General features: G+C 41.4%; 1 protein-coding gene across 1 annotated transcript in view; it reads right to left on the bottom strand.

The window, feature by feature from the left end:
• Positions 1 to 21,120, bottom strand: part of PLXDC2 (plexin domain containing 2) — a 1,000,652-nt gene that overhangs the window by 18,684 nt on the left and 960,848 nt on the right. Inside the window, exon 12 of the mRNA XM_078663746.1 lies at positions 11,808 to 11,968. Within this exon, the coding sequence (XP_078519872.1) occupies positions 11,808 to 11,968 (161 nt within the window). The remainder of the gene's footprint in view (positions 1 to 11,807; positions 11,969 to 21,120) is intronic.

Raw genomic sequence — 21,120 nt, 5'->3', positions numbered from 1 at the left:
AGAACGGGAGATATTTAATTTAACATTTTTAAGTAGATACAGCACCTAAAAGCACAAAATGCCACTCAAGGACAACAGATGGTGCTAGAACTAGGGATAGTGACAAGCTCAGGCCTACCGCGATGGAGTGCAGGCCAGATACAGGGGCCAGGTTAGTCTTGCTGAAAGACATGCAGTCTCAATATCCAATGCGAAGAGTTCAGTTTGAGGTGAAGGAGGGCGCAAGGAGCAGAGAGGGCATTGTTGAAGGTCATCGCTATAGGCAAAGAGCAGGCCGGGCATTGTGGACAGGCATCCCTGTAGTGTGAATATCCAGTCGGGCATTGCAGACGGGCATGCTGGTGGTCGCAGCAGGCTGCAATTGCTGTAGCTCAACCTGCCGATTTTGCATTGTCGGTCGTCACTGGCGGTGGTCATAATTGAAAGAGTCAGGTCCAATGGTGCTTCAGGTTGGGTCATCGTGGGTAACGGAGACTTGGTGTAAAATGGCCTGTTCGCACTCCCAAAGAGCCCAAAAAGTCAGGAGTTTGCCTTCATTCACAGGAGAAGCTCAACTGATACCAGCCAAGGGTGCATGAACTGAGAAGGCTCCTCCTGAGGATCAGGAACTCACACCAGCAGATACCAGCAGGGCTCAGGTAGGTCCAGTGGCAGGGCAAGGCAGGTCCAATGCACAGGTCAGCCGGGCAGTTGCAGAGAGACTTCTGGAGCTTGTTGTGTCCCAGTAGCTCAGACAGCAGGTCAGCCAACTGACCCTTGGAGTCACTGCAGCAGGGCAGCCCTCTGTGGGTCAAGACAGTCCTCATGCAGCAGGACAGTCATCTGGTAGCAGCAGGGAAGTCCTTTTAGAGCAAGGAAGACCTCATGCAGCAGGGCAGTTCTCCGGGGAACAAGGCAGTCCTTCTTCTGTAATATTGACAGGTCAAGGACTGTACTGAACAGTGGCGCTGGAGGTCCAGTATTTATACCTGGTGCCAACCTTTGAAGTGGGGGGATTCCATATGCTACTCTCACATCAGGTTCTGGAAAGTTAACCCCCTCCACTGTCAAGGGTCCAAGAAGACTTGGGTGACAAACAACTAGTGTCATGTTCCTTTGTGAATGGTAGAGGCAGGAGAAATTGTTTAGATTGAATGCGATATAACGCATTCCATTACAACGGACACGTTGTTAGAACGCGAAACATTACATCGCAAGTGGTTTCAACAACTTGCTGTAGGAGGGCGCTCTGGTGTTGGATTCGCAATCCAACACCTTCCCTGCTGTTGCACAAACTGGAGTAGGAATAGTAACTTATTCTGTTCCTAAGTCCAGCACCCCTACAGCAAGTCGTTGTAATGACCGTGGTGTAATGGAATGCAATGTAGCACATTCGTTGTAAAGAGATATATTCGTAGAGGCAAGCCTTTGAAGTGTCCACATCCTGTCCACATCTGAACCCCTTTGTATCACTGTCTGGCAGAAATACACAAACACCAACAGCATAGACATTTCACATTCATGTGCCCCAGGACACTGGCAGAAGGCATCAATGGTTAGGGCAAAAATATATCAACTTTGTAAATGTGGCATTTTCAAAATTGAGACTTAAAATCCAACTTTACCATTAAAGGGGATTTTAAATTACAAGTGATTTGGATGACAACACCATACTTCAATCTTCTCCCTATCAAAGGTTTGCACTTATTCAATGGAATAAGGACACCTAATGTTAGCCAATGGGAGAGATCAGACTTACAGTAGTGAAAAACAACTTTAGGAGTTTTTCACTGCTAGGACATGTAAAACCTAGCCCCACATGTCCTACCTTTTGAAATACAAGGAAATCTACCCTCGGTGGCTTTATGGCCTACCTTAAGGGTGACATATGTATTAAAAAGAATGGTTTAGGCCTGAAAAAATGTTTATTTTGCCAGGTCAACATGTCAGGTTAAAACTGCACAACAGGCTACAGTGGCAGATCTGAAATATAGTTTAAAAGGCTACTGTAGTGTGTGGCACAATGAGTGCTGCAGGCCCAATAGTAGCATTTAATTTACAGGCTCTTGGTACATGTGGTACCACTTTACTAGGATGTTACAAGTAAATTAAATGTGCTAATTGTTCCATGTTTTAGAGAGACAGCACAAGCACTTTAGCACTGGATAGTTCCTAAAACCAATAAAAACACGCTCAGCATCATAAGGGAAAAATCTGGGGGAGATCCTGCAAAAAGGGCCAGGTTAATAATTTATATGTAAAAGGTTGCCCACTATATGTTTAAAAAGTGTGTCCTCACAGCGACTGAAGGCCTAAAAGTTATTTCAGTGTGATTAAGACATTTAACAATATATGTCCTTTTGGGGACATGCTGACAAAGTCATTCAATATTATATACTACTTAATTTGTATAATCTGATTTGATAGTGAAATCAGATTTTTTAAGAGAAAAATAATTCTAAAATCATGTTCTTGAGGCTACCTAAGCTATAACCAGTTCTGTCACTCATTACGTATCCAGAGCTGGAATGCACATTGATGGCTGTGAAATTTAATCAACGTGACTCAGAAGGCAATAGCTCGACTCTTTGTTGAAAAAGTACAAGGAGATGTTAACTGTTAACCAATTAGCAAGGCTTAGTTATCTGGAAGTGAACAGGATCATCAGGCAGAACAAAGGAAAGCCTTAGCACTACCACTTTTGATTACAAAATGGCATGGGGGACTTCACCAGTTGTTGCCCAAGACCCAACTAGACAGTCAACAACCAGTCTAAATGGGAATGAGAACCAGAGTAATCCCTGCCAGGTGGAAGGAGATTTCTGCTAAATAGGAGAATGGCTAAGAGGGTGAAGACTAGCTTGCCTGATGACTGCAGGTTTATGCCATATTGATACTTTGGCAAAGAGTAAGCTCTGCGAAAAGAGGGGGGACTGTGAGAAAATAGTTGGGATGGGTAGCAGACTTTCTACAAACACTACCTAGAGCATATGATCAATCTTCCACCTCAACGACCACCTTCGCACACCATAGTCCTTCAAGACTCCATTTGAAGATGGAGACCCTGCTGGAAGAAGACTTCTAATGCCTGACTCCTGCTGGAAGAAGAGGATTCATTTAAGGACACAATGACTCCGGACCGCTTGCAGAACAGCTTCCCATATGGTCTAGTAGATAGTCCCCTGTTTATGTGATTCAGGTACTCAAAAAGTAGAAGGCTGTCTGCTACAAGAGGGCCAAGTTGACCACAGGGTACTGGGCAATGCATGTTGCCTTTCTGGAAATAGACCTTGTGGCTTGAAGCCTGACCAGCGAAACTAGGAACTGCAGCATAGACCTGAAGGAACTTTCTCAGCAGTTGATGAAAAGAGGGATTTAGTGCAGGTACAAAGTGCTAACCCTTGCCCAGTTAGGTCTTACCACAGGCCGTCATGAAAACTAGGGGCCTCTTTACAAGACCCCTGCACTGCCGGAACGTCACTTTTCATTACTCCCCAGCTGAGCTCATTGCAATGCAGGCAATTCAGGGCCAGTTGTTCTCTTGTCTCACACCGCGATAGGGTGGCATGCCAGTAGCATTAGAGTGGGTGTTCCATTTATTGCAGAGAGTATCAACATCGTTAATTTCCATGAAACATTGACATTGTATTCCAGTGATGAAATAATACATGTATTTCAATGTTGTGCCAAGCTACCAGAGGGTTAAGCACAGTTTAATTTAGTGACTTTTTGTGGTCCAGCCTGACAAGGAATGTGTTTATTATTTGAGTGGGGCTTCCACCCCTCTCTGCTTAGAATTGGAAAGGAAAGATCGCTACATCCCATCCGAAGTAAGGTATATACAGCCTGTTCCATGCTCTAAGCATGATCATCAGTGAACATATGTTCATTTATTTTAAAGCAAGGCATTTATTTTCTATCCACTGTTAACCACAGAATTATTGATGACCTAGCTATAAAACAATGAAGCACATGATCCCGAAATCAATCAGGATATAATTAGGTTGAGGGCATTCCTGACATTTATTAATGGAACTAAATGTCAAAACTGACTCAAAGCCTTGAATTCAGATTTATGTCAATGGACTGTCAAAAGCTGATTCGAAATATTGCTTTGCTATATATTCAGTGTGAGATTGTAACTTTTTATGTTCCCATATCTTTTGAAAAAAAGAAACAAACAAACAAAGAAACAAAGAAAAAGAAAGAACAATTCAAGATTAAAAAAGTAAAAGATGACTTCATCTGTTATCAAACCCACTAGGGCAAGATGGAAAAGTCACAAAAGCAATAGCTACTATCCTATTAGGAAGTAATTGCCTGACGTTTTGTTATTGTGCATGTGCACAGAAAGACAGAGTACATTCACTAACAAAGATGACGTCTGCACGCACTTGTTGAGAAATACACAAGACAGAATTACATAATCTCAAAGTACAGAAACCAGCACCCATGTACTTCGATCGATCAATGGGTGTACAGACACCGAGCCATGCAGGCACAAACAAAGTAAATAAAGGCAAAGCTGGGATGCTCGTTCTGCCAGTATTGATCACCCCCATTATTAATAAATTGGCAGAGACTTATATTCCTGTGCTTAATTTTACAAGCCATTACAATGGTCTTTTTTGTTTACAATGGACCAGGCCCTATTTACATTTTGCTTATTTTACTTCACTTTGGGCTTGATGTACGAAAATAGGAATAGCAATTACTTAATTGTGATTTTTTGCTAATTGCAATCAGGAAATCGCTATTTCTACTGTATGAAACTCTTTTGACTTTCATTAGCGATTCGTAGCGGGTTGCAAATAGACCTTCCTTATGAATATTAATGAAGTAGATCACAATTTGTGTCCCATTACGATTCACTGCCATCACAGGGATGGTGGCCTGCTGGTGTCAGCAAACCACCATGTCAGTGATTACTTTTAAAAAAGTAATCTTTTTTTTTTAAACACAGCCCATATTCCTTAAAAGTAAACAGGATACATATAAAAAGTAAAAAACTTTGAATTTTCATATTTTAAGATAAGGCATGGTCCCTGGGACCATTGCCAGCTCTTAAGAAATATTTTGCCAACCATTCTCAAAAGGGAAGGGGTCCATTGGCAGCCCCTTCCCCTTTGCGAATGAGTTACCACCACTTTTCAAATGGCGGAAAAATGTGAATGTTGTGTAACCTTATTTCGGTCGCAAACATTCATACACACCATTTCAGTTCAGTATTAGGAAGGGACGCCTTCAGAATCCCCTTCCAAATACTGATTTGTTAACAAGTTACTGAACTGCAATTTGGGCTTTGTACATCCCAATAAGCATTTTTGCGGTCTCAAATGGCCCGATTCTGCCAATCGAGTTTGCGACCACAAAAATTCTATACTCATCTAGCCCTTTGTATGGTACAGGTGAGATATTTATCACAAGTATTCCTTTTCCCAGATGTTAGGTTTCTGTAGTTTTATTTTTCACACAACTCCTGAGACTTGTGCAGTACTTTTTGTGAAGTATGTCACCTCCAGGGCCATGATAATGAGTACTGGTGTGCTGCAAACTCGGCATGCATAGTCAATGTTACTGCGTGGCAGCACCACACCATTACCATGCAATTATGAGCTGAATTGCATGAAATGGGGAATAACAATGTGGGATTAGACTTACTGGTCATAAACCAACATGAGATTCCCAATTATATGGGATTTAACACATACAACTACCGCCTGCGGAAAACAAACGGTTATTGTAGGTGGGGACCTATATTTGTGTGGTGAGTTTTGTGGAAGGACTGTGGGAGTACAAGAAGAAGAGGAAGTTAATTTCTGGAAGGGGGGCATTGTTTGCTTGCTTCCCCCTCTACGAAATATTGGGGAAAGAGTCATGGCTGCTGTTGCAGGCAAACGCCCATAACATTTTAAGGGGTGGAATTATCACCTGTTAAAATTAGGTGAGATTTTCCAGCACCCAGGAAAATCAGGTGCAGAAATATCGGCCCCATCATAATTAGGTAGAGCAGAATTCCCTATAGTAATTACACTCCACCTGGCCAATAACCAGGATATAGCAATCTGGATGAGTTTAGGGTGTTCATGGCAGCAACACATCTGAGAGCTCTGGAGCTGAGACTGAAGGCAGTACCAGATTCTTAAATGACTATCCCTGTCTCTTAAAGTTGTTTAGATTGCATGTTCATTCAATCCTTAACTTTTTTGTAGACCACAGAAAGTAATGACCTTATATGTGTCAATTGAAATTACTGGTCTCTGTCTGCTGTTGAAATATTGACTGTAAAGGGAATGAAGCACTTATGGGTGAGGAAAGTGTCTTTTGAGTGTCGGTGTGGAAGCGGGTATATGTGCATGCATTAGAATCAGAGTGAATGACAAACTAGAGGAGACAAAACTAAGCACATCAAGAAGGCATGATATTTTAGGCAGGTCTGTAATATAGCCTTATAGCCCACCGTAGCAGGCTGTACTGGCTATTAAAGGCCTGCTGCAGCGATAAAGGGACTTTAACAAGCCAGCAGGACTTTAATAGCTGGTAGAGCCCTGCTATGAAGGGCTATAAGGCTATTAGAACATTCTGGCACTAGAGGGCAGAATGTTCAAACAAATAAAACAAAGCCTTCAGGGAGCGCGAGGGGATTGAAATCCCCTCAGGCCAGAGCTGTGAACAAAGAAACAGTGGAATGTTGGAGCTCCAGGCATATACCTGCCATTATAAGCCCGGAGCACCCCATTGTTTTTAATGGAGCTACCAACATTCCAATGTTCTAATAGTACAGTTTGAACTTTGATGTTGAAATTTCAACCTGGACAGTGATATTGGACAAGCTTGAATCACCTTATATTCCAGGCATTATGGGAGCACATACAGAAGTTCGATTCGGACAGCTTGTTATATACATGTAAGTGGCCTAAAGGCCAGAGCTGTTAACTGGAAACTGAGGAAGTAGGTTCAAATCCCTGCTTCAGCTCAACAGCTTGTGATCTCTGACAAATCGTTTAACTTCCTGTCTAAAAAGAAGTGTAATGTCTGACTTGTATGTAAAACATGTGATTCTAGTGTAAAGCACTTTAATCCCTCTGTGCCAAGTTTCTGCTACATAAAAATTGCTAAATCAAAACCTAACCCCCAGATAAGATTGTTATCTCTACACATGTACATGGTGTGTTTTTACCAAAAGAATAGAGTATTTACAGCACCCTCAAAATTAAACATATATATGTGTAATGCATACAATACATGCTTTTTGCACACAACTAAATCTTGATTTCTCCCATCAAATGTTTTTTTAGCTATGGAGACACCCTTTCTGCTACACCCTCACAAATATTAGAGGGGTTGGGAGGGTTTCTTTCTCATTTCCATCCTGGAATTTGAATTCCAACCATTTTCAGGGTTTTCACAACATGGACGTTTGTGGGGCTGCAAACACTTCCCAGGGCTTCTGTTGTGTATACATTTTCTTTATTAGTTTATTTTGTGTGTTTCTCCTTTAAATGTACTGTTTTCTTCCATATTGTACCTGAGCGTGGCATAGAGCGTGGCATGGAACATACTTGTGTTCCATGCCGGTTTGACTTCAGGAGGTCAGTTGCACTGGTGTCCTGGAGTGGAGATTGCATGCCTGGCGCTCACCTGTTACCTTGTTCTACAATGAATTCCCTAAATTACTTTGTGTGACCATCATTACAATTGGCAACGACAGGAGAACCTTTGGAAGAAGCTGTTCTTTGGAATTTACTTTGCGCAGTTTAAAAAAAAAAGAATGATTTGAGTAATTGGGAGACTTCATCATCATTTGGATCTGTGTTTTGAATCATATGGATGTGGCTCGATATCATCAGGAAGGATTATCCAACTAAGAGAACACTCGGTTAAGAATTAAAGTTGGAAATCTTACTTTTGCGCGTTGTAGACGATCGTTGGGCAGAAGAACTCCGGTCGCATCTTTTGAGTTGCAAGAGTGTTCAAACAGCGAGCACGGACTTCTGAGTGCGCGCGTTGCATACGCGTGACAAGCATTGTGGGAGAACACGTCATCGCGCAAGGTCACGCAACGTGACCTTGCGAAGCTGCCATTTTGAGGGAACAGACCAGGAACGTTTTAGCTCGAAGGAACATCGGAGCTTCATAACGTTTCCTGCAACAGTTAAAGACTTTATGTAAACAAAACAAGGAACAATCGGATGGAAGAATATATTGTATAGGAAACAGGTGAGAGAGTCGGGGGACAACTCCACATTATATTTTGGTTTTGGCTAAATTACATTTCAAGAACTTATGCGGCATTTTGTTCTTTAATATAATGGTACTATGAGAAGTGTATAACAATTTTGCTAACTACCATTGTATTGTGCAAGGAAGAAGGAGATTCAAGAACAGAACAAGTTATGGAACAACATCATTTCACTATCAGTAACCCACATGCTTTTTGGACAACTGGATCCCAACCCAGTATTAAATGGGTGGAGTGGAAGGGAGTACTTTGTGAATTATATTGAAGCAATTGATGAAGCAGGTAAAATGAAACCTGATCAGAGAAGAGAATTTTACTGCACCCATTAGGTCCAGTAGGTTTTAAAACATATTCACGTATGCCCAAGATTACTGGTGGAAATAAAAATGTATTTGAATCAGCGTTAAAAGACTGATAAATATTTTGCACCAAAAGAGTGTATTGGTGTAATAAGACATAGGTTCTTTCCAAGGAAACAAAACAAAGAGGAACATGTGGATGATTGGTTTGATGACCTTAAAAAACTGTCAATAGACTGCAAATTTGAGAATTTACATGACGTTCTCATTCGTGACCAATTAGTTATGCACAGTAACAATTCATCTATCCAAGATCGGTTGTGGGTAAATGGGGATGTACCATTAGAGAATGTTTTGGCTATAATGAGGAAAGCCAAAATGTCAGGGAGGTGTGCCTCAAGTGGTCAAAGAATCTGAGAAAGATTCAGGAGGAGTATTCAAGCTACAGACTCAAAATAAAAATCAAGGCCAAAAAATGACTGGGCGTTGGCGGAATCAACCGCAGAAAAATGTAGGAATGGAAAGGAGGTAGGATGAAAGGAGATGTTATCGCTGCGATAGCAAGGAACATTTAGCTTTCAGCAAGAATTGTCCTACCTTAAAAAAAAAATGGTATATGTGGACTAATAGGAAATTTTCGCAAAATGTGCTGTAGGAAGAATGCTGTTAAGTATGTTTGCAACGATGATGAAGGAATGGAGGAAGATGTTGATAGTGATGATTACTGTGTTAAAAGTTTACAAGGAAACTATCTTCTAAATGTGGTAAATAATTAAAAGAGAAACCAATATGTGAAATATCCTTGGGTGGTGTTGTGGTGAATGTGTATGCTGATTCAGGGTCCCCATACACTATTGTTAACGAAGATCAAAAGAATCTACACATCATCCTGGACCCAAACAGTGAAGAAAAAGTGCTTATAATGAATGAGACAAGTAAATTAGGAGATGTTTTTGTCAAGAAATTTCCAACAGTTTTTGGGAAGAATTTAGGGGCACTCAAGGGATTTGAACACAGAATTGTATTGAAAGAACTAGCTGAGCCTAAGTTTCACAAAGTGAGACCAATACCTATACTAATAAGGGACGAAGTCCAAAAAGAATTACAAGCGCTTCTGGCTAAAGGTGTAATCAGAGGTGGAGAGTTCGGAGTGAATTTCTCCGGTGGTGGTCGCACGCAAAAGTAATGGAAAAATCTGTTTATGCATTGATTTGCGCCACTTAAACAACAATATTGTGGTTGAAAGATTCCCTCTACCTAAAATCAATTAAATGGTTTCTTAATTAGGCTGGGCAAGTTGGTTCTCTACCCTAGACTTGTCGGCGGCTTATCACCAAGTCATACTCAATCAAGGAAACTTGTGGCATTCATTACACCCTTTGGATGATATCAGTTTAAACGTATGCCATTTGGTCTGGCATCGGCTGCTGCTGTTTTTCAGCGACTGATGCACAGATTGTTTGGAGAGGTGAAGGGTGGGAGTTTTTTTCAAGACGACATCCTGATTGCTGGCAACAGTAGAGAGGAACACAACCATATCCTTGATGAGACATTAGGAATATTACAAAGAGCTGGGCTGAGGGTAGAACTCAGTAAATTTTACAACGCTAGTGGGAATGGCACTGTTGAACACTTTAATCGAGTATTAAACGTTGTGATTCAAGCTACAATGAGTAAGGGGTTAGAGTGGAAGTTAGAAATACAGAAAGCAGTTTGGGTTTATAGAACCACTATACATGCTACAACTGGTTTATCACCTTTTATCATGAGAGGTCGGACACCCAGATGCAAGTTCAGCCCTGATTGGACTGTGCAAGGTAAGATTGAACAATGGTCACCTATTGAAGTAAATAAGAACCTAGAATTTGCACATTTAGAAAGCAAAGTGCATTATGACGCATGCCATGGCACCAAAAATGTCCTGTAAAGTCTGGGGACTGGGTTTGAATTAAGAGACCTATTAAAGTTCCTAAAGGTGAAAGCAGATTTGAGGAAGCACAACATGTTGTTGAAGTACTTAGGAATGCCACAAGACTCAAGGATGGAAGAGTTTGGAACTTAACATTTTTTGCTTTTGATATAAAACAGCACAATAATGTTGATACACCTGGTTTTGTTCATCCTTCAAATTGTGAGTTGGTGGAAGATTACTTTGATAAGAGATCTGTACAAGCACAATTGTGTTGTGTTAAGGAGGTGTCAGCTAAAACTATGGAGAGAAAGGAGGCTGCTGAGTTTGCAGAAACCAATCAAGTTTCTACGAGGGCTTGGGTTGAAATAGTTCTTCCCAAAGAAAAAGCTCCATTTGTGAGGGGGGAGGAAGGGTTTCTGAGTATTCTAATAGCAATACTGAGCATGTTGGGGAGAGTGACATGGGTAAGAGGAGAAGAGTTCTACCAGGATGGCTCAGTGAATATGTTAGGTAGTTTCAATTTCTTATAGAATTTTTCCTGTGTATTATTGTATTGTTTTTTTTTCTTTTCGTTTTTTTCAAAGGAGGGGGATGTGTAGTGTATACATTTTCTTTATTAGTTTATTATGTGTGTTGCTTCTTTAAATGTATTGTTTTCTTTCATAATTGTACCTGAACATGGCATAGAGCGAGGCATGGAACATACTTGTGTTCCATGTCGGTTCGACTTCAGGAGGTCAGTTGCACTGGTGTCCTGGAGTGGAGGTTGCATGCCTGGCGCTCACCTGTTACCTTGTTCTACAATAAATTCCTTAAATTCCTTCGTTTGACCATCATTACAGCCTCTCCGCAGTCCCCTGAGGGCAGATTTAGTCCAGAGTAATGCTACACTGCAACTGTGTCATAATAGCTGCGTGTAAAATGATTTCTGATAGCAAATTCGTATTTTGAGACTGGTAATTGTGATATTGAACTCTTAAATCACACTATCTGTGAACCTATGTTGTAACGTAACTGTCTTTCTGCACCAACATGAAGCAAGACAGGGGCTGATAAAAAGAAAAATAATACAATAGCATGTGGGTCTGAGAGGAACGGACTAATGGCTAGATTTACAACCATTAGACAATCAAGAAAGGTGGCATTCAAGTCTCAGACCCATGTTTTGGTGAACACTAGTATAATCCTACAATTGTGTTATGTGATGTAGAAAGATTTTCTGTGCAAAGGAGTATATTTATTTTATTTGTATTGATTTACCCCATGTATGTTGTTGGATATTGCTTCATACATGATAATACCAGCAATGATCATTCTCTTCATGGCCCATATCATCATCATCATCATTATTATAGATGTGTTTTATAAGACTTACCTCAATGAAAAACAGGCTAGCTGGTGACGTTGGGTGGTGGTACATATAGAGCATCACAAGTGTAGCCGCGGTGAGAATAAGGACCAGCATTAGAATTCCAATAATTAAACCAGGATGTAGAGCTCCAGTTTTCTTCTCCACCGCACTGTCGTCTGTTGAGGCTAATGGAGGATCACAGACATATTACAGAGGTACTATCAAAATGTCCTTTGCACTTTCACTAACGACATAAACGTTTGCTTAAGCGCCCTGTAAAATACTAAAGCTATCAACAATGTGAGATGCAAAATGGAGGAACAACAACACATTTTTGTAGTCTTCAGCTGAATAAGAATAAAGGCAAAATTATCAGGGACTATTACAATTGAGAATGTTTTCTCACATTGGAAATACTGCATCTATCTGTTTTTTCTCCAGCTCGGTAGACCACACTCTTGCGTGCAGGCAGCAGAGTTAGAGTCCTGGCACTCACCCATTTTCCTCTTCAATAATGACATGAATGAACTACTTTAAATAACAAACGTGGATGTACCACGAGTGCTTTATTTATGGCTGTTTTCTTGGTATAGTCCGAGGAGGGAATAAGGGAAGCATTATGGGAGTAATGGATGTGTAAACAGAGCATACAAAACAAACAATATTTGAGAAACAATCAAACATGAGGACATACTTTTACAGAAAATAATCTTATTTGAGAAGAAACTTCACATCGGTTGTTTCACGGGAGCAAGATAAAATCAAGCAATGGTTTGACTTTAGTGTGCTCATGAATGCTAAAAAAGGCATACACCAATGCTGTTTGTATGCACTTTTGCATGAGAGGTGTTTAAAATGGTAAAACCTCCCCTACTGGCTTTGCCAAAGCTGGGGGAAAAAGTAGAGAAAAACTTTTTTTATATACAATTCATATATGAGAGGAAGGAACTGAGCATGTCAGTAAGTTGAATGAGGGTACTTTTTAGATGTAAAATATTCCATTATGTATTCAAATAGAAGCAAAAAGGCTGAATGGTTCATTGTACTGTAAATAGCAAGCAACGATTGTTATACTCCTTTAGGACCAAATCTATAAGTATGTTTTTATTGAATTGATAAGGAAAGGACATGCAAACAGCTGTCAACCTAGATCTAAAAAAGAACTTTCGGTTCACATGAATACTCTGATTCTTGTAAATAATCACTTTTTTAGGATATCCCGAATTATCAATAGGTGAAGTGCTACTTTTTCAGCTCTTTAAAATCATTATCACAAATGTATAAAAAGCTAAAGTTATTTTCGCTGTCCTTAAAAGGAAGAAGGTTTTTGGGTTTATCTATAGTAAATTACCAGTTATGTATGTTTTTTTACGTACCATTTAGAACTAAATAAAACAATACACCTCAATATTAACCAAGGTAAATAGAAAGTGAGCACTATTGCAGACATACTTGTTGTATAAAAAATCCTTTTTTGCATGATAACCCCCGTTTTGTGGACTGATGCTGCAGGCTTTTTGACTCTACCTGCTGGGACTCTGCCAACAGGTCTCACTGAATGTCCCCTGACCCATAAAGCATGTTGAAATTGGCTATGGTCTTAACTGGCATATTTAACTGAGATACAGGTCCCTAGTATATTGTACAAAGTCTAACCAAGGCCTGTAAGATAAAAGTCACTAAGAGACTGCATTACCGATTGAGCCATTCACCACAGTTGCACTGCAGGCCTATCAGTGTAGCTTGGTTGTACTCTTTTAAAACTGCAAATTGGACCTGTCAAATAACCCCTTGCAGAGTCTCATTAGTTCCAGCTGTGTTCTGAAATCATGGTGTCAGAGGTACAGTATTTTTACCCAATTTGGCCTTTTAAATAGGGAGACCTTAAAGAGATGCTTTGAAGTGCACAAGGCCCTGCATTTTCTGCCCTGGCCCCAGACTCATTAGAGGGGGTATTTAACCATTTGTGAGGAGACAGGCACAGACCTATTCAAGTGCAATTGTCAGCTCCTCCCTCTCATCCGTCCTCAGGATGAGTCATCCACATGCAGATGGCTGCTCAGTCACACCTACTCTGCCTTTGTGTGTGGCTGTTTAGAGGGAATACAGGTGTCACCCACCCCAGACCTTTATTCCAGGAACAGGCAGAAGGCACCAAATGGTTTAAATAAGAAAATGCCACATTTAAAAAAAGTGACATAAATGTAGATAACTATTACTGTGGAGGAATTTAGTTAATTTGCTTAATCTCCACTTTTCACTGCTTTTGGATGCCAACGGAAGCTGGGAAATGGGTTGGAAGTTAGGTTGGTCATTAGGGTCTGAGTTGGGATTTTTTAACAGTGAGATCACATTTGCTTTTTTCCATGTTAAGGGCTATTTCCTCTATTGTAGGGAAGTGGTAAATAGTTCATGGAATGTAGGACCTAGGCATTCTTCTAAGAGGTTCACGACTTGAGAACGAAGGAGGTCGCAGGGCAAGCCAGATTTTCTATTTGTGATCAGTCTTTCCATATCCTTGATCGAAGAGGGTTGAATTTCTTAATGCCTGAGCATAAGGTTTAGGGAGGTTGACGCCGGTAATTGATACACTGGCTTGTGTTATTGCAATTTGTCCTGGATTTTCTGGATGTTAGCCTCAAAGAAAGAGTTTAGTTGAGTGCAGAGTGGTTGTGGGTTCAATGGGGGGTGAGATGCATTAAGGGTCAGTAAAGGTGGTTAAAATGTAAAGATTTCTTTCGCACTGTTATGAGCTTTATTAATTTTATCAGTATAAAAAGTGGGGTGTGCTAGTTTGGGGTTAAAATGATAGGTGCCAAAGGCGTGTTTGTCCTTTCGTTTGCTAGATATACTATATTCTTTCCACCAGATGCGCTCGAGTATTTTACAAGATTACATCTCCACTGCAAGTCCCTTTTAAACCAAGGGGCAGAGGGATTGACTCTGGGGGGACCTATTAGTAGCAATGGGAGTAGATATAGAAGCGGCTTCAGAGAGACAATTACTGACCCGTTTTAGGTCAACCATAGTGTCTCCAACTAGTGTAGGCCTAGTGCCAACAACTGTTTCATTTAATAAGAGCTATAGGTAACAAGGTATCAAGCACAGCAATTTTAGATTTCCAGTAGAAGCAGACTTTCCAGGAGCACCAGAGATCTAGTGCTGAAGCCACCAATTTTTCAGAAGAAAAACCTTATGACAGAATGTTCTTGGCTGCTGCACCGAGAATCTGGAACACACTTCCTCCAAGCTTTAGAAGGTTACCTAACTCCACAAGATTCAAGAAAGAAGCCAAGATCTTTCTAAAGAGCAAAATCCTACTGTAACCATTACTGAACAATCTTGTAAGATTCACCTAAAAACTCATGCTTAACTACTCACAAGCATCTCTTTTTCACCTGTTATGTATAGGTACTTGCATTCTTTTGTGCTAATGTACTAATATGCTATATGGTTCTTCTAGACTTACATTCTGTGAGTGTGCAAAAGTCTCCGTTGCTGAGTGAAGATACTGTTTCAGTTTTGAATGGGTTTTGATTTGTTAAATGCTTTCCAGAGAAATGTACTAAATAAATAAGTATTTATGTCTTTACTGTGAAGCGCTCTGATACCCCTGGGGTCAAGTTTGCACCCATATAAAACTCTGAATAAATAAATAATAAATAAAAGAAATATTGATTTTTTTTCCAGGCATGCTTAGTGGTTAAGTGACCTGCTCTCGGTGCCTGATTTTCCAGGACCCAGGACCAGGAAAATGGCAGAAGGAAGTGCTCAGACCATGTAACCTCTATAAGACTCTCTATGGCCAAAGAGGTGGTTGTAAAGATGGCATCAATCATATGGCCATCTTTATGTATGGTCCCTGAAAGGGTAGTCAAGAGGTCAGCATCAGTCAGTACTTGACATAATTTAGCATCCATCAGTCCGTTGGGTTGTGTAATTTGACTGTAAAATCCCCCAGAATAATGTTATGGCCTCGGGCAAGGGGAATCGAGTTGATAAACTCTCCCTCATAGCCAGGGGGGGCGGGGGGGGGAGTGGTATATGCAATTGTCACTCCACCGCCTCTCCTGCCAGTACGATCTCAATGTAAGCAAGAGTAATTACCATGTTTAGTGTACAGAGTACATGCACTGTAGCACTGGATAGCAGGGGTGAAGTCCCTGGAATCGTAAAGTCAACAAAAATCAATTTAGCAAAACAGGAGGTCAAAAGGCAAAAAGTCAGGGGAAAATATATCAAGGATGCCAGGTCTAAGAACTACTGAACCTGTAGGACTGCACCTGCTGTTGAGGCCTGTGAGGAGATTTGAAAGGCTGGAGCTGCTCCAACGTGTACTCAGGACAATGAAGTGGACTCCAAGTTTCGGTTTGTTGATCTCCTTTTATAATACAGGGCTGCTAGAAGCCAGATTTCCATAGCAGCCCATCTGGACCTGCCCTGGATCCAGCTGATGGCTTCTGTTGGAGTGCATCTTTACCACAAAGTGCTACCCTAAGGTCCTGAGACGCTTGGCTGTGTCAAAGGGTACTCCTCCCAACATCCTGAAAAACTGGGATTTAGAAACCTTTTGGCTACATAGACCTCCGGAAGACCAGAAAAAAACGTCCAAGTCAAACCGACGAATGGTGCATAGCTGCTGGGTCAGAGATTCAATTTGCTCCCGCTTGAGCTTTTCTGCAGCAGCAAATCCGTGATTAGCAGGATGTAGCAGAGAAGGTATCTGGCCATGTGTAGCCCTGTTCAGCTATATCAGGCAGCCTTGCCCTGATGGAGGATCCCAAACTCCATTAAATTCAAATTGCACTTATAATGCAGTGGATGGGATAACTGTCATTTTTGTGACAGATTAACCAGTCTGACAAACTCTCAATTATGCCCTGAGCCTCAATGTAGAAATCTTCCTTGGACGTAGGCAGCAACAGAATCTGGCCAGTGAGGGATCTCCCTTGGGAGTGAATTTTGATTTTCTCCTGCTCAGAGCTTTCCTGACACACGACAACAGCTTCAACGGGGCCTAATCTGATGGCTGTCCGGCCTCATGGAACCCTTCTAGGTCAGAGCTTGCTGCTTTGCCCCACTGAGTATTTTTTACTTGAATTTCAGAGACTGAGTCAGAGGTAAAACTTCAGATGAGAAGAAACCTGGGTTCTGTATCGAACCCGACCTCCATCACGGTCAACCTTTAATGTGCCACCAGATTTCTACGATAGGTGCTTAATGCCTTTTAGCGCTATTTTTTAATTAACATATTCGTTACATCGCTTTAAATCTTTGGTTCCTCCTATTAGTTTTTGTCATTTTTGGTGTCATTTATTTTCATTAAATTATTCTCTATTTTTCGCCATTAGAATGGAATTTTTATCATGTTGTGTTTTCGACTTTAAGTTTGTTTTGGTACTTCTAAATACTTTAGATACATTCTTATGGTAAGCCTTTCTGCTCTCTGTAATAGCTACCAGAGTTTGAGCTTATGTTTAATATACTGAATTCTATTACTTGAGATGGACTACTATATTCCCCAACTAACAATTCACTTTCTCATACTCCTTAACTCTCATGACTTGTGCTAGGCCGTAACCGATTCTGCCTGTAAATTAGATTATGGTTTAGTTTCCACTTCCAGTGATAAATTGCATTTATTTGCATTTTTAAACTTTTCAATTGATTGAATACTTATTGAATTTTTGCCTTCTTTATTGATTCTTTATTATTTTAATAAACCTTCAGGGTTGGTCCTTTAATCGTTTGCCATGTGGTGGATTTCCCTATGTGATTTATCTAGGTCCTACATAAATTGTGTTCGGGCACTTGTCTTTACAGATTCACACATTGCTTCAAACCATTAATTGGCCCTTTTAATGCTGAAAAGTGCTGACAATATTTAAAATGGGCTTTGAGTTAGCTCCTTGCTCATGATAGCTTTAGTGTTTATCTCATTTAAATTCTCTGTAAGTGTTGGCTTTCCTCAGATGGCTTTACTATCTCTTTTTTTCCTTGTACGCCCATCACCCGCCCCGGCATACTGACACTAATCAAATGCTCCCTCATGACTCCCTCTTCTTCTTTTTTTTTCAAATTTCATTTTTTGAACTCTGGGCAGCTTCACTCTACAACCAGGTCAGACCCTTCAACTTAGTTGCTGCTTACCCTACCTTCCTGCCCATACTTTATTCTTATTGTAATTATTTTTATTTATTTCAGCTTGGGCCTGAGCATAGAACACTGCTATTGGACAACTTGCTTCTTCAGCTTTGAATTCGCTATCTGAGAAAGGTAAATGAAAGTGTAAAAAGGTATGCTGATATGGCCATCACTGCATTACAACATAGGCTGACACATGTTGATGTATCAGCAGTCACCATGAATCATTCCTCTATATTAAATAACTGAATCAAATTGGCCACCCATACATGAACATGCATTTTCATGCATGAGCAGCAATTTTTTGCTCAAGCATTCAAGACCTCTAGTATATATTTCTCTTGTGGGTTTGGGCTGGACTGTTCCCATGAGGCACAGGGTCAGACTGATTTGCATATGGCCATGTCTGAACTGGGGTGGCTGAGTGAGCTAAAGAATGGTGAGGGATTAAACCCAGATCACTTGACTGGGGGTGAGTGATTGATTTGCTCAAACGCTCCGTCCATCATCCCCTTTTGTATCGCTTTGTTTGCCCTAAGTGTGGCAGGGTATGCTCAGACGTGAGTCCCTTGCTCACTTGGCCACTGGATTCAAGATAGCCTGGCTGATGAAGATTATGAATCCGAAACCGGTCCCAGGGTGCTTGTTTCCGGTCCAGGGAAGACATGGCTTGGCAGTTCGGGCTGGACTGTTCCCATGAGGCACAGGGTCAGACTGATTTGCATATGGCCATGTCTGAACTGGCGTGGCTGAGTGAGCTAAAGAATGGTGATGGATTAAACCCAGATCAGTTGACTGGGGGTGAGTGTTTGATTTGCTCAAACGCTCCGTCCATCATCCCCTTTTGTATCGCTTTGTTCGCCCTAAGTGTGGCAGGGTATGCTCAGACGTGAGTCCCTTGCTTACTTGGCCACTGGATTCAAGATAACCTGGCTGATGAGGATTATGAATCCGAAACCGGTCCCAGGATGCTTGTTTCCGGTCCAGGGAAGACATGGCTTGGCAGTTCGAGGCTGGACTGTTCCCATGAGGCACAGGGTCAGACTGATTTGCATATGTCCATGTCTGAACTGGGGTGGCTGAGTGAGCTAAAGAATGGGGATGGATTAAACCCAGATCAATTGACTGGGGGTGAGTGTTTGATTTGCTCAAGTGCTCCGTCCATCATCCCCTTTTGTATCGCTTTGTTCGCCCTAAGTGTGGCAGGGTATGCTCAGACGTGAGTCCCTTGCTCACTTGGCCACTGGATTCAAGATAGTCTGGCTGATGAGGATTTTGAATCCGAAACCGGTCCCAGGATGCTTGTTTCCGGTCCATGGAGACATGGCCTGGCAGTTCGGGCTGGACTGTTCCCACAAGGCACAGGATCAGACTGATTTGCATATAGCCATGTCTGAACTGGGGTGGCTGAGTGAACTAAAGAATGGTGATGGATTAAACCCAGATCAGTTGACTGGGGGTGAGTGTTTGATTTGCTCAAACGCTCCGTCCATCATCCCCTTTTGTATAGGTTTAAAGTCATCCCCATGCTTTTCATTCGTCTGTTTCAGTTTCCTTAAAAATGCTTTGCTTGTGAGTGGTTAATCTTGTCTTTTTCTCCCACATTTTAGTCAATTATTAACTCTCACGGAGCAGCGCCCATGGACTCTTCCACTTGTCCCATTTTATTTCCTGGCACTGGGACAGTTTTTATTTTCATTTTCAAAAAGCACTTCCCAAAAGTGTGCCTGTTTTGTTCCCCTTTCTCTGCACGATGCCAGCTTCATGGCCACTGTGCTTCTTCTGCTCTCTGGGCATATTTTGTTGCCCTTGCTCAGCGCGGTGCCCGCTATATGTCTGGAACGTTTCCTCTGATCTCTCGGACCCTTGCTTTGCTGGCTCACAGCCGCACTTCTTCTGCTCTCTGGGTGTGTAATTACACCAAGTGCTCACATTTTGACTGACAGTCTAAAAACCTACGGTGAAGATCAAATTACTGAATGTGACAACGTCCTACTACCCATGACAAGGCCACACCAATGAGAAAGGGAGTGCTGCTCCATTGATTTTTTGGCTGTTTCTGCAAAGACGCGACAAACTGGAGCCAAAAGAAGCATCCAGGAAAAGAGACCCTAGTCTGCCCACCACCTATGTGTGTCTGCGTGTACATCATCTTCCACGCCGACTGCGTCACAGTGCCGCAGCCCCTCCTTCATTGCGGCAATGTAATGGTACAATCGTGCTACCTTTTGGGATGGATCAGTGTTCTAAATCTGGCACACTGCTCTCCTCATCATGTGGAGATCTTAGCAGTCTCCTTCATTCATTGCCTGAGGGATCATATTTGCTTCAATTAGGAACATGTGTAATGTGGTCTGATAATTATGTAAAGTTTTATAATGCTCTTGAGGAAGTTCACACTATATAAAACTACAAAACAAAGAGGGCATTTGAGGCTGGGGTATAGAGGTGGAATTTGTTGCTAAATGGAGGTGAAAGCCAATTGGTCGTGTGGAGGTGGGCCCCCTTTTCGTCATTTTCAAGTTTGTCATTTTTAAATTTTTCTTCACCTATGTTCTTTGAGAAAGTAACACAACAGTTTCCTAAAATGTATTTAGCACATACCCAAGAGATGGTTTTCTTTTGTTTTTCCAGGGGTGAAAGAGGGCGCAGTGGTGGACCCTTCGGTGGCAAGGACTGGCCTTTCTACAGGGTGAGTTATTGTCCCGCTTGGTTAATGACTTTCCCTGGCCTCCATTAATTAGTGTCCTTGATGGTTAACTCATGAAATGATTCTAACATCCCATTCAGTGCGTTCATTTTCCACCACAAAGCATTTGTTATATTTTATTCTTCAAAACTGTGTCAAAATGTCCTGATGTTTTCTCTTTTTCATTCGCCTACTGCTTCACTGGTGCAGCATTCACCTGACTATTCTATCTTGTGGTCTTCAATGTCTCACAGCTCCCTAATTCTTTTGGCAGCTCTGCATCCAATACAGTGTATTCAACCTCTCTTTTGAGGCCTCTTAACTTGCTGCCTCCTTACTGATAAAGAAGAGAATCGTAAAAACGTGTAAATCCCTTTACATATGCCTTGTTGAGGGGGTGTAGTTTGGGAAACGTTTCCACCTTTTTACATTTCTAGAAACAAGGCTGGTAGGCTGATCCTGAGCTTTATACTTTGGGTAAGGTTTCTGCGACCACACACTGGG

This window comes from Lissotriton helveticus, chromosome 10 (assembly GCF_964261635.1).
Source record: "Lissotriton helveticus chromosome 10, aLisHel1.1, whole genome shotgun sequence".
Lineage (NCBI taxonomy): Eukaryota > Metazoa > Chordata > Amphibia > Caudata > Salamandridae > Lissotriton > Lissotriton helveticus.
The sequence above is the reverse complement of the archived record's forward strand: the minus strand, read 5'-3'. Positions and strand labels throughout refer to the sequence as shown.